General features: G+C 37.7%; 1 protein-coding gene across 1 annotated transcript in view; it reads right to left on the bottom strand.

The window, feature by feature from the left end:
- Positions 1–4659: 4659 nt before the first annotated feature.
- Positions 4660–15068, bottom strand: part of LOC119735180 — a 45355-nt gene continuing 34946 nt past the window's right edge. Inside the window, exons 2-10 of the mRNA XM_038208885.1 lie at positions 10545–10611; positions 9525–10177; positions 9178–9318; positions 7925–8119; positions 7263–7319; positions 6767–6799; positions 6089–6380; positions 5143–5204; positions 4660–4914 (exon numbers count right to left, since the gene is read on the bottom strand). Of these exons, the coding sequence (XP_038064813.1) occupies positions 4660–4914; positions 5143–5204; positions 6089–6380; positions 6767–6799; positions 7263–7319; positions 7925–8119; positions 9178–9318; positions 9525–10177; positions 10545–10611 (1755 nt within the window). The remainder of the gene's footprint in view (positions 4915–5142; positions 5205–6088; positions 6381–6766; positions 6800–7262; positions 7320–7924; positions 8120–9177; positions 9319–9524; positions 10178–10544; positions 10612–15068) is intronic.

Here is a 15068-nt window from a genome sequence, read left to right as displayed (position 1 = left end):
ATTGAATTTATCACATACACTTCGTGCTCCGTCACATTATGCACGTTGGAAATAACAACACCAACTACACGATAAAAATCCATTACCAGCAAATTGCGGTATTGAATCAGTTTCCTATCCAGGGGTTGCTATTGGAAACGAGGTTGGAAATAAAGTAAGCACTGGGGACGAGGTTAAATTACAATCAACTTAAAGAAAATAATAAAGACTGCGGCCAGATTAGGACAGATTTCTTTTCAATTCCATTGTAATGGGAGTGCCAATGAGCTATCGAGATTGTAAACATGGAAATCAGTGAGACCATTGCCATACAGTTTGTGATGTGGGGAGGATTTGAATCGACACCCCCCTCCCCATTTTTTTGGTGAGAAAGAAAAATGCTGAATTTGAGGTTACTATCTATTAAACTTTCTAATGGTCCAAATTCAATAATTTTGAAAAACGGAGAACAAACAGCACAGAAGCTTACATTACACCTTTTGTACGTAAGTTCAAGCACACAGCATGAACGTTCGCATCATGAATTCCGCCCCCTAGTGTCACATGATGTGCAGTCCAAACCAAACCCCCGGTCGCTTTTCGAATTTCGACGGCTGAACCAGTCCTATATTTTTCCCAGAGATTGTAATGCCTTTTGTGTATGCACACAGGGGAGGGGCGAGTGGGGGGGGGGGGGCTGGATGTTACAGTAGGTAGCACTCAATTTCTATTAAACCCGTTAACCGTGGTGACTTATAGGGCTAAAAAAATGTCCAGTGGGGGCGATTGCGATGCGACGATTTGTTTTGGGGGCTGCCCCAACCCACCTTCAAGCAATAAGCTGTCAGGTAGGAAAATGTCACAGCAACCAATCAAATTCGATGAAAACGCCCGTGAATTCCCCTCCCCCCCACACACACACACACGCAGTCGTGTTGTACTTTACGCCTGAGGACAACCTATTGTGTTTCCCTTTGTCCCTGTACTTTTACATTTCCAATGGACTAAGCACGTAAACGTACTATCGAAGACAGTTTCGAACAAAAGCACCATCGTTCAAGGAATTGAAAGGATCTTTTGTTATCCTTTTGTGGGTCTGTCCTCAATCGTAATGCCATACAAGAGCACACACACGTTTGTTTATGATGAAAATCGATGATTTTTTGTTGTTCCTCTTCCCTTTTCTTTTGATTGTACTCAAACTTTTTCGAAAGAGCTCTCGTTGGTTTTGTACCCAATTTTTAATCGAGGTCGTCCTCGATTTGGTTCCTGTCCTCGATTCACCAATGCACGTGTGTGTCCTCGGTTTACACCACTAACAATCGCCCACAAAACATACAAGTGTGTATTTGCCTGCAATCGGGGACCCCCTATTGTCCCTCTTTTGTTTGTACCTCAACTTTTTAGGAAGACCCCCCAAATGTTTGTACACATTGCCAAATTGGGGACCTTCGGGAATTCGGGACCCTATTGTCCTCTATTGTTCAACGTCCCCTATTGAATGCAGAAACAAACTCATGGATACGCTGCAGAGAACCCACCTGTAATGACAATAAACGTTGCGTTTGACAACAGTATGAAGTAACAATGTGGTTTGTCAATGTTTAATGTTGATGCCAATAGTTTGCAAATAATACACAAAAGTACAGCACTACATTTCTAGAAGGTAGCTATTTTAAATAAAGAGAATTATTTGAATTTGAAGACTTTATTTTATGCCAGATGCGGAGCTGTCAAATCGACTGGTCGAGAATATGGACAGCAAATCTTCATTGAAAACCACTGATACAAAGGTGAAACAGTATGTTGAGTTATCTAATGATATATAATAAAATCCGTGAAAACTATGACGCTAAAGGCGCTTCACACTACATAACATGATTTAGCAATTAACTAAAAACCTATAAAATGTTACCAAAACAGCATTCATATTACATTTCAAAATTAACACAAAATGCGCAAAAATAAGCCTTATTCAGTACATAAAAAGCATGAAAGCGTTTTAAGAACCATAAGAGCTAAAATATAACAGAATCATTAGAACTTAAACTCATCTTTAACTCAAAATTGAAGACTAACTAATAAAAATATTAATGACCCAAAGATTAAAATATAAATTTTAAGGGAAAATACACCAACCCAATAAGAATGACGCAAACACTCGAACAATAACAAATACAAACAAATAACACACAAGAATTAAAACAGACAACCAGACCAACAAACAAAATGGCATACACGGAGGCAAAGATATCAACCAACAGCCCAACAAATAAACAAACAGAAACACAAACAACCATTAATCAATTCAACAACCTAACATACAAAAACAAATGCAAAATGGACAAAGTGACACCCTAATCCACGGAAGTACCCAACCAATAGACAGACAAGAGCAACAGGCAAAAGACCCTTTAAAACCTGATAGACGAGTGACGAGTTAACACAAACAAAGTGCGTAAACTACACAAGCAACATGATACCAAACAGAAATAGAATACAACAGAACGAAGCTGCTGGCTATAGACCGAAAATAATATATAGTAACAGTAAAACATTAACGGGGTCATTAAACATTCATTGTAATGGTCTGTATGTATTTAGTTTAATCACATCCCCGATAACTTGTGATGATAGACTTCGTTTGTTATCAAAGAAAACAATATATTGTACAGGAGTTTTGACATGTTTTAATTGCTTTCTTTCAAATTTTGAAATGTTCCTCATTATTAACATTCATATTTGTACACACTTTTTCCAACAATTGAGCATCGCTTATACAATATGATGAAAAGGTGATGATGGGATACTGTATTCTTTCCATTGCAACTTTGAAGACCGAGTAATCGTCGTTGTTTTAAGGCCCTCCCACCACCAACACCCCTACCCCCCCCCTAAAAAAAATGCAAGCTTTACAATTTACACCACAGTCCCAGGCTGTATTAGGCATTGTTGCCGAAATCATTTTATTTTACAAGTTTACATTTATGAAGGTTGCAATAACGGTACCTCTAAGTTTGTATTTGAAATAGTGGATCAGCCAAACATTGAAAAGCCATGTAGACAAAATCCACAGGTAATTATTTATTAATAGAAGGCACCAATATATTTTAAATCATTCTTACTGTCGCAGTGAGGCATCAACCTGTGTCAAAATGTTCTTGAACTGTACATATCTAACTTGACAAATAATCCAAGACGCACCTTGAAATAAATTGTTGTATGTGTAACTAAAAGGATTACAATTACGTCTTTTTGAAATAACTTGTAACTATAATTAGCATATGAGAAGAACAGTATCTATACAGGTGTATTTCAGCGTGCTTGAAAAGGGTCCAAAGATTGTAAATAATAGGTAAAACAAAATGAAGTAAATTTACTTTTCGCTTTTGTATAAAAATCTTCCTCATTATTTGACTTCAAAATCTAATTTACCTCATCTTCTCATATGTACTCATTAATTACTAAAAAAAAAAAATGCTCATTACCAGACATAATTTGATTAAAAACACACCTTTTTTTCAGCAACTCTTAAAATCATATTTTTCTTTCTATTTTTTAAATTTCAACATTACAACAGCCGATAAATCTACTTTAGTAACGGGTCTTAGTAACAACGGCATTCAGATGCGAAATATCAAATGAAAGACGCCATTTTCTTTTTGCATAATTTTTTTTCAAATACAAGCAGCATGTATGAACACGTTGCAGTGGTTGACAACGATTAAAGCAACTCACAACGACAAAAAAAGTGTCGTTTTCGTGCATATTTAGTCATAATTCCTGCTGGCAGTTTGTTTTCAAATCCCATTCAAACACTAGTACCAAAAGACTGACTTAAAAAGCAATTAAACAAGCAAAACGTTAGGACCACCAAGTCATTTTATTGTCTACTACCTTCGAAAACAGACTCATTATATAAGGTAAAAAATATCATCCAGATATACTACCTCGTTTTTATTTATTTCTTCCTAGATTCTGACGTCGTCTCTGTCAATGAAATCAAAAGTACAAACAAAAGTCAAGTTAGATTAAGTGGCATTGAGTGAATATTAGTTGCTCTGTAAAATGCACTTTTGTTGCAAAAACAGAAAAAGAAAAAAAGGAAATAGTACTGCAATGATTGCAGAGTGTTGTGAAAGAGTTGGGAAACTCAACGGAGAGAAAAACTTTTACTGTAAACATATATTGAGCTATTATCCTTCATTTTTGCAATGTATTTAATATTTTGAAATATCTATGATATTGAAACGGTTTAAACTAGGACTAAAAAGGATGAAATATCTGTTCGCGTGGAAAACAAAAAGTATTTCCATCCAATTCATTCGTACTCTTGTCATATTATGTGCCATGTTGTTTTTAAGGATTAGGACATGCATGTACAGTGAAAACCCCTTTATGTTGTATTATTTTTGTACAAGATGAATAGTGACTACTTTTACATAATTGGCATTTTCTCAGCAACTAAAAATACTATTTTCATGATTGCTTAAGTATTTTAAAGGAAAAACTCCCAGCTTTAATTTGATACCCAAAACATAAAAATCCACTGATCTCTTTTTTTTAACCGCAAATGTTTTAGGGTTGCATTTTTTTGGGTCACCCTGTATTTTAAAAGATATATAAATTGAAACAATACTATTATCGTTCCGGTGTTATGGAATAACTGGTGGTCTCACCTTAAAACTGCTGTGCCAGATCCCGTCGTCCAGCCTTCTCCAAGGCCCCGGCTAAGATACGGTTATCCAACCATCCCCACCGCTGCTTCCACTGGACAAGCATCGTAAAGATCTGATTACTGACGTCATATCTGTTATCTTCTTTAATCTTGAACAGGTCTGCATTAGTGCATTCTAACTCTGTTGCCAGTGCCTCCCACTCCGGTCCCAATCTGGAGGCAAGCCAACGGAAGCGTTTCTCGTCGTCAATTTCCGACTGTAAAAGAAATAAAAGAAACAAACATAATTTGAAACAAAGTCACGCAAATGACGACAGGAAACATCGCTATAGTGCCTGAGTTAATGGAGAAAAATGAAACATCCGAACAGACCAAAACAGTGGACGAAACGTTCAGTTTCCTCCGTCGTGATCCACTAATTCACAATGGAGTATTCTATCTTTCCTTTGTATCGACCAATAGAAACTGCCAAGCAGGATACTCACGGCAAGCCAAGAACAATCATCAGTCCTTCCCTTCGATATGGAACCATCATCTGGCGAGTTTTCTGGGGCAGGAGCAATATGAAACAGTTTTAGTCTCTTTTTGCAATGATATGAGAGTATTTTGTTACTCCGGCCACTATTCTTCATAATCATAAAGGGTAGTAATTACGGCAAGATTACGGCCATTATTCGCTGTCGGTTCCGCTTCTTTATTTATTATTATTTTTCTTGAGGGGGATCATTTTCCAGACCTTATTTATTTCATTACTCATTGGGTTCTTATCACCCCTAGGCAATGAAATTCCCATCATAGCAACATGTCCAGAGATTGCTAATTTATAGAAAATAGACGTTGGTTTAACATTGTGGCAGTGTTAGAATTCCTTCCATCGTGATGCGAAAAACTGCGGCCAATTCGTAGCACATCCCAATACAGCTGACTCTGTAGACATTCAAAACCAATCATTGTATTTGTCGTTCTATTTTGTTTTCTTTAAAAAGTTGAATCAACTTTAGGCTGTACCGAAATAATTAAGTTCGAAAGTAAATTGATACCTGCATTAACTACAGTTATTAAAAGTGGTCTTGTCTGGACGGCACGGGGACTTAGTGGGGCTTATCAAACAATGTGACGGTTTACACTTTTCAGAAGCCTCCAATTTTGACAAGTTTTAGCATTGGCAGTCCTCAAAATGCACATCTGTAATTCATGGACTAGCTTTGAGTAAAGTTTCGGCGTTTTTTGTTGTCTCTGAAGAGGCGTGATACAACTGAAAGCGATCACACTCTAAACTGTCATTGGTCCAATCCTATCGGTAATCAGGGTTCTACTTGGCTTGACACTTTTGCGGGTCGAAATGACACTTTTGCTCAGGTATCAGGACATAACAAAGCGCCGCAAAAAGGTCAAAGAAAAGTCCCTTTGACCCAAAACGTGTCTGTATACCTGCCCCTTGCAGCTCCTCCCTAACTTTCTTCACAATGTGCTTATCAAGAGATTCCAGCAGACGCTTCACAGCCGTCCTGTCTTGGACGCCACGTGCCCTCTGACGTCCAAAGAAGACCTTTAAGGAATCCTGTGCTTGCATTACGCTGTGGCCGACATCTGCTAGCCCCACCACCACTCTGGCCATGTCTCGTTGTTGAGAGAGAGTGCGTACCAACTCCTCCGATAAGCCTCCATAATCGCCGTCCGACAACTCTCGCTTCTTGGGAACTCGAACGCCTATCATTGCCTCCTTAAAAGACAATCAATAAACATACAAGTGTGAGGCCATATCAGTCCATACACTTTAAAACCTATTGTGTTTTTTTAACTTTTGAATACATATAAACGCTGTTTTTGCAAACATTTATGGACATTGTAGCGCGTTAAGAGGCTCAATGTGGTAGCTTTTACGGTATACTTGCTGCTTCTCTGCTGTTTTTCTAACACCATGTTTAACACAAACGTATACAAAATAAAACATAGGCCCGACATGTTAAAAAAAATAGCAGAGAGAAAAAAAGAACAACGGGAAAGACTTTAGTCAGAAGTCTTTCACCAAAATGTCTCGGCCGTGCGTCTGACTTTACTTTTGCCATAAAAAAACCATCTGTTTTACACATACGTGCAGAAACTCACCTTACACGATGGGCAGATTTCGTGGGCTGCATCCTAAAACAAAACCAAATAATTAAATTGAGGATTCAAGGAGTCAAATATTATGAAACTTTTATTTCTATTCCCATGTGAGGGCAAACATCAATAATCATGAAAATGAAAGTCACGCATCGCAAAGATAACAAAGGCTCACCTTTTATATAAAACTTAAGTACAAATTTATAGTAAAGTTTATCTTAAACCGTACTATAAGGACATATTTTCTATTTCACCTGAAATATGGCAATTTTAATTTCCATGTAAGCTTATGAAAATAGTTCAAAAATAATATCTAAAAATATCGACCGGAATCCGATATATCGCTCGATAATAGTTCGAAAATAATTCTCGTTTTGTTGCGCATTTAACTAAATGTATTTCTGTTATCAGTTCGACTTCAGTCCGAAAACTACCAAATATCTAACGAATTACAAGCTAATTTTCAAAAGCCAATATCTCTCCAAACTTTTAAACATACTTGTCGGCAACTGTAGCAAGGACTCTGCTCGTCTCTCTCTCGTTTCGATTCTTTCACCTATTTTAAAATGAATTTGTGAAAATAAACACAGTTTTTTTTTTTATTAGGGGACATGCCAACTTCACAATCGTTTGTTGGTAAGCCAGAAAAGGTAAAACACATCGATTACCAGATGCTCACCAGTGTCATGTGGACTAAAAAAATATTTGGGGGAGACTTAAAGTCCTTAATACCGGCAGCTGAGAAGCCGAATTGCAAGGGCCTGGCTATATACATGTACAATGGGGACGAGCCGTCGAGCCGATATCATGTGAAGGCGCCTTAGGCAGCCGCCATACGACCCATGTCTCATCACGGAGCACAGCTCTAAATCGAGAAGTGTTGATCTTTGCTTAATTACACCTATGTTGATTTACCAAAGTGGGGGTGTAAGCCCCGAATAAAGTTATTTCGGAACTGTTAACATGCAATTAAAAAAAAAAAAAAAATTCGGTTTCGGCAGAAAAATACCACGGTATGCATTGACAAGTGGCTTCAGATTCAAATTAAGTAAAGTTCTATCTAGAAAAAAGTGGGAACACAGTGGGAGCACTTAAAATACTGTTCAAAAATTACATTACAAAAATGGGTTTTTTTAATGAACATTTTCCCTCAAGACATACCTTTGGTGGTATAATGATGAAGTGAGCTTTGTCTCCATTTGAAGCTTCTCCAGTTTCGATGCTACTCTGGAAAATGGAACTTTCGCAAGAAGGACCTTTGCAAGATGAAGCTTCGTTGACATTTCGGCGATCAAGGTGAAAGGTCACAAAGTCCGTTGGCAACTTCCAGATTCTTTCGATTGGTATAGTCTGTTTCTAATATGCAGAAATGTATCAATATTAAAAAAAAAGTTTGAATGATGATTTTTTTAAATAACAATTGCGATATTTTTTGTAAGATTACGTTGTGTTCGGGAATTGAAATTCAATAGTGATTTTACCATAAAAACATTCAATTCCTTTGCGACATTTGCTACCTGAGTCAATCATTTGTATAGATGGCTTGCCACATGTAATAGAATATACTCCATCTTAAAGGGAAAATACAACATTTGCAAACATTGAAAAATAAAACTACCAAGTTGTTACGAAATACCTTACTAGGATGTTGTTAAATTACAGTCTAAAGCATCCTGTAAATTAGGGCACCTGGTGTCAAGTCATTTTCAAGAAAAATGGTACTTTTGTATACATTTCCAACGGTAGTCGGCCGACCACCGTTGGAAAAACCCAACTGTTCCAAATTTACCGGGTGTTTTTCAGTCCAAATTTTGTTTGCTATTGGTTCTATGTTCATGAACTGGTGCAGGCCAGCTAGACTGGTTCCCTTACCTTACAATTTCCTGCATTTTTGATCCATTTCATGTTTGGTAGAGTCGGGGAACAAGACTACTTGAACAAATTTTTAATTTTCTTGGTTTTCCAGCAGTTTCGAACACAAAACTTCGAACATGTCAGTGTAACAATATTTGATATATTATACTAACCCCCCCCCCCCAGTTCATTTCTGAAAATAACAGCAAAAGCCAATAATGTACATTCCCTTTAAAGGACATGGTTTGGTCACAAATGCTCCATTTCGCGACAATTGAGATGATACTGAATCCATGCAACACAGGCAAAGTATCAGGAGTGGTTCGCCTGCGTTTCTATCTTGTTAAACTTCGGTACCGCATGCTTTGCCTCAAACATGATGAGAAAATTGACCGGCGTTGTTGTTGAACTGCTGGCATTTTTTTGTATAAGCCAGTTTTTTTTTTAACCTGACGCCATACTTCGACAGTGGGAGTTGTCCTAACTAGGAAAGGCTCTGATCTGCAGGTAAATGTATTTACAATCACACAGAAAATGTGGATTAACAGTTTGCCTACTACCTGTAAACAAGGAATTGCCAGTTCCCAACCCTCCTTGATGTTCTCGATTTCAGCGTGGACGTCTCCTGATCTGCAAACTTTCAGTAATTTGGAAGCGTCCAGCTGCTCGGAGCTCATTTCCTTTTCCATTTCAAAAACATTCTGTGACACATAAATAAAGCACAGGTTTTGCACGTTATGTTTCAAAGGATCATGTTCAAACATTTTGCCGCCTGCGCATTTCTTGTCAGCCTGTAATAGTACACCTTATAGATATTATCTCAGTTTTTACCTTGTTTTTAAAACACTGCACAATGCCACGGTGTTCTCTTGAACTCATATGAAAATACTACAAATAATTTAAGTACCTCTCCTACAACTGGTTCAACGTTCCAGAGGCGAAACCGGAAGCTATAACGACCATCAGACGGATCAAAGGGGCTCCCAAACACTCCAGCCTTCATTATCTTGGTGCTCGTTGCGGAAGGTTGGCCAACTAGAGCTGCCCCTGTGAAATGCTTCATCAGGAGAACGACGGTCTTGTCTTTAGTCGATACCACCTCGCCGTCAACACCTGCAGCTAGAGTCTTCCAGGTTTTGAGCGAGCCTTCTTCGTCATTGCACAACTGTGCACGCAGCTCCCATCCGCTTCCCTCCTTTGCAAAGTGAGGGAATGACAGCACCACGCTGTCCAGAAACTCCAGACCTGTTGGGCCGCACTGGATCATCGGTGACAAGACACAATCTGACGGATCGATCCCGTCAACAGGTGGCGCATTAGGGTTGACGTAGATGTACACCTGCTGTAGTGAATCTTTGGGAAGTGCGCCACGAGGGATGTACAGGTGGACATTGTACTTGTCTAAGGACAGGCTTCCACCATCATGGTCGAAGTAACCGATTGCAATGTACGGCAACTGAAAGGTGTTATCCTTCAGTGTGTCTTCGCTGCAGTCTTTGGCGAAGTTGTCGTGTTCCTGAAGGATCCTGTTTAGGTGTGTTGCCGGAGTGGGTGGGCTGCCTGTAAACAAAATCAGGATGCAAGTTACACTGTAAACATAACATTGGTTAGAGTCAATGCAAACCATCAAGAAAACTACTCGGAATGGGTGATTGAGTGGCCTTCAAATCATGAGTTTACGTAAAGGTTTGCTGCCTCCACTGCTTGGAAGTTCTCAAAAAAATGCTGAATTACTATAGTTTCCTACTCAACTTGATTGTAAACATTCAAATCTGAACACAAAGACAGTGTCATATAATTTTAACGTAAAACACACTGCTATTCTAACAAATTTGACGTATACTAATTGAGCTGGGTTGCAATGTGACGTGTACTATTTCGAGCTGGGTTGAATTACATTATCCACATATGATTTATGTCTACACACCTTGAAGTTCCCCTTCGTTTTCTGGAGGTGATAGCACAACTGATGATGTCTCTGCTTGAATAAAGTCCTGCAGTTCAAAAGAGTAAAAGCGAGACACTAGAAATATCTGTATTTTGGTAATTTCTTTTTTAGAAATCAGAACAATCTGATAAGTGAATAAAGGTCGTATGCATCAGTAAAATTATCATCGGCAATTAGTACAGGCATTATGTTAAAAATTAAGGGGTAACCTCAAACAAATTGCAACAGAAACCATTTAAAAAGGTTATTACTCAGAAAAATCTCCTCTATAACATATTAAAAGTCTTAAGAAATCCGAGTGGTGGAAAGTAGTTTTCTAATGTGTTTCTTAACCACACCCAGTACCACTTTTTTTGCTACTTTATAATGGAATATTTAGTGATGCTGCAACAATATATTTAATACTAAACACAGAGAGTTGATCTTAATTTATTATTGAGATGCCCATTGACTTCAGAAAAGATCTGTAGATGATTTATATTTATTTATTATGCTGTAATATATATACTATCTGCAATATGATATATATATATGAATCTATATATAACATATAGGTTCAGTCTATTCTGCTGCCATTGGTTTCACGCACACGCACACTGCGTGGCGATCATCAGGCGAATTTACTCATTATTCTAGACCTTGGTAAGTTTCAATATCCCTATGTTTCCCAAATTTGCGATATGCCGATAATAATTTGCATAAATGCCATTTATTAATTTGCATAGATTAAAGTTAAAATTATGGCTGTCATGTGTGGACATGTCACAATAACATTTTCCCTGATAATCCAAGTCCAGTCATGTACATACATTAATTTCACACCATGGTGCATTGCTATAAGGTTCCTTAAAAAAGGAAAGAAATCCAAGTGGTGGAAATATGCCTAATTTGCATAAATTCAAAATGGCCACTTATTACATGATTTTTTATTTGGCCATAACTCTTGTCCTGCATTGCTTTTTGGAGTACTTTGAACAACAATTTGAAATTAAGATGAACACATTTGACTCACAGATTATAGAAATATGGTCATTTAAAAATGGCAGCAATGTCCATTTTGATCAAAATTGCCTGGGCGGTAGCGCGAAAACTGTTTGTCCGATGGTGCTAAAACTTAAAATTTCGGCTTTTCAGCCGAAATTACCTCATAAACTAAATATGATCCAATTTGAAGAGGTTGGGGTTTCAAATTTAAAAGTTTTGGGGGGTGATTTCACACTGAATGACCCCAATGTCAAATGACAAAATGTTGTTTAAAGTACCCCGAAAAGCAACTTATGACGAGAGTTATTACTAGATAGCATATTATGTCATATTTTTGGCCACTGCATTTTTCTTTGCTAAAGAAGGAATTTTTCTCATAATTATTTCAATAGACTTTACCTTCCTAAGCTGGAAATCCATTGGTAACATTTTTTTTTTCTATCTACCATGTGGCGGTCATCTTGGAATTCAAAATGGCCGCCATTTCGGGCCTAATTTGTATCTAACTTCGGACCTGATTGTCATATGAAGGTCAGTTTGGTGGCAAACCCCATGTTTTTGATACCAATGAACCCACGAAAATCATTGTTGATGGGGTATACTCCCAGTGGAGTACCCCATCAACAATGATTAACTTGGGTTCCTTGGTATCAAGAACATATGCAGTTTGCCACCAAAATGGACTTCATACGACATTCAGGTGCCACCTTATTATTTAAATGAAATCAAAGATGGCCGCTATTTTTGAATATCCAATATGGCTGCCATCCAATTGGGATGCCTAAATGTGCTAATTGGATTCCTTGGTATCAAATTTATGGGCTTTGCCACCACCAATAGTCACTTCATACGACATTGAAGTCCAAATTTATTATGCAAATAGTTCAGAATGGCGGCAATTATGACATATCAAAGATGGCTGCCATCAACTGTAAGTACCCCGTCCACAGTGATTTACTTGAATTCATTCAAATACATGGACTTCATAGGACATTCAGGTGCAATGTTATTATAAATAAGATCCAAGATGGCGGCTATTTTGAAAAAAAATCCAAGATGGCTGCCATCCATCTGGGATAGATCATCAGCAATGGGTCATTAAGATTACTTGGTATCAAATGTATGGGGTTTGCCACCGAAATTGACTTCGTACGCCATTCGAGTCCAAATTTATTATGCAAATAAGCCGAAAATGGCGGCCATATATTTGAAATATCCAAGATGGCTGCCATCCATTTGGAGTACACCATAAACAATAATGTACTCAGGTTCCTTCGTATCAAAAACATGGGGTTTGCCATCAAAATAAACTTCATGTGACAATCAAGTCCGAAGTTATGATACAAATTAGGCTCGAAATGGCGGTCATTTTGAAATCCAAGATGGCCGCCACACGGTAGCTGGGAAAAAATGTCTTCAATGCATTTCCGGCTTAGGGAGGTAAACTCTTTCCAAATATGGCAAAAATTACTTCTTAAACAAACAAAAAAAGCAAAAGTACATAACGGCCTATATACTATTATGGCCGCGCCAAATCATATGAAAATCATGTAATTAGCGGCCTTTTGAATTTATGCAAATTAGGCATATTTCCACCACTTGGATTTTTCACAACTTTTTTAGGGACCTTATAGCAATGCACTGTGGTGTGAAATTTGACTTGGATTATCAGGGAACACTCAATTGGTAGATGTCCACACATGGCATCCATTATTTTAACTTTAAATATGCAAATTGATATACGGCATTTATGCAAATTATACGGCATTTGAAAAATTTCGGAAACATAGGGATCTTGGAATTTACCTAGGACTTAAATAATGAGTAAATCAATGTAAAAGGACTAAAACTGTTGTTTAAAGTACCTCTAAAATCCACCTAGTATGAGCAATATGACCAAATCAATGCGAAAGTCTTAACATATGCGTTAATTTTGGATTTATGCAAATTAGGCAAATTTCCACCACCTCGATTTTTTAAGACTTTTAGTATGTCATTTTAGGGACCTTATAGAAATGCACTGTGGTGAAAAAAATTCTGTTGCAATTTGTTTGAGGTCAAACCTTATATTGCCTGTACTAAATGCCAACTTCTATGCAACAATTTATAACTACGTTCTCAATGACATGCGTTTGAAGATGTGAAAGAAACCAATATGTATCGGTCAATTAAAGTAAACCCGTAAACCAAATGGAGCTAACTGGAACGTGTGAGTAAATATTAAAAAAAAATCATGCTTTGGATTGTTTACTTATACAATGTACTATTTCAAGGTCTGGTTGAAAGGAAACAATCACAATGTTTTACCGTTTGCGAGAAAAGACAATAAAAGCCCCGGTTGTTTACATCGGACGCGACGGAAATTTTGTGGCATACCCACGCAGTTTTGTTTATGATGTAAATCGAGGATTTTCACATTGCTCCTCTTCCCTTTGCCTTTGTTTATACTTTGGTTTTGCAACAGCTGTCATTGGTGTTGTGCAATTCATCAATGATTTTGCACGTGTGTGTCCTCGATTTACACAATAAACAAACGCGTTGTGTGTGTGGCACACACTTTACAAACACATAAATGTTGTTTCTTACACATCCACAGAGTGCGAACCACTGTGAGACAGGATCAAAACTAGCACTTAATTTTTCGGGGACAACATTTTGAACACCCCCCCCCCCCCCCACCAATTCGTTCTTCCATGGTAGTCGCTAAAATAACACAAAACGCCTACTTTTAAAAGATGGTTGTGTGGACGTTCATATTCTACTTTTAAATGAACTTTCTATTTAATATCATTTCGTACAAAACGCGTTTTGTAGCCCAATTGGACGCATTCCAAGCAGTATCACCCCTTTAAGCTTAAAAGCAAGCTGGACATTATTTTGAAATGAACAGCTGCAGCCGGCATACTTTTTACCTGAAGAAGGAAATGGTACCTTGACAATGGCAATTTTTGAGTGTACGAAATAAAGAGGATGAGGGAACATTTTTTAGACAGAAAACTCTTTAAGGCGTTCAATTGTCGTTCAACAAGTGAGAGTCAATTGTTACCCTTGTCATCCTGGCATCAGTTGATGGTTTCTAGTATTGAAGCTGATGATTGAATTCGGTCAATGAGATAGTATAATGCTATTAGGTATTCGAAAAGCGTTTTGTATGCTTTAGAGTTTTTGTTTTGTTCACCGAAGCTGAAACCTCTTCAACGGGTCGGCTGAGATCTCTATACAGATGTGACATGGAACAAAATTCAACTGAACCCACATTTTTGAAAATAGTTCATTTTCTGCTTGGTACGAGGGGTTTCTTTTTCAGGTAAACTGAATCAAAGTGGACTTCGGTCTTGCATCATATTAAGTCAGACAGGCAGTCTCGATTACTTTGACCCAACGATTTTTTTAATGTTTGGGGGATATAAACTCAGTCAGTTATTGAAGTAATTAAATCAGAAGTGGTGTAAAGACACTTTTTCCCAATCGACGCAACCCATTGCCTTTCCCGGTTTATTACTCATACAGCTCTGGTTA

This window comes from Patiria miniata, unplaced genomic scaffold, assembly GCF_015706575.1.
Source record: "Patiria miniata isolate m_02_andy unplaced genomic scaffold, ASM1570657v1 HiC_scaffold_29, whole genome shotgun sequence".
Classification (NCBI taxonomy): domain Eukaryota; kingdom Metazoa; phylum Echinodermata; class Asteroidea; order Valvatida; family Asterinidae; genus Patiria; species Patiria miniata.
Note: the sequence above shows the minus strand (reverse complement) of the source record. Positions and strands in the feature narration are given on the sequence as shown.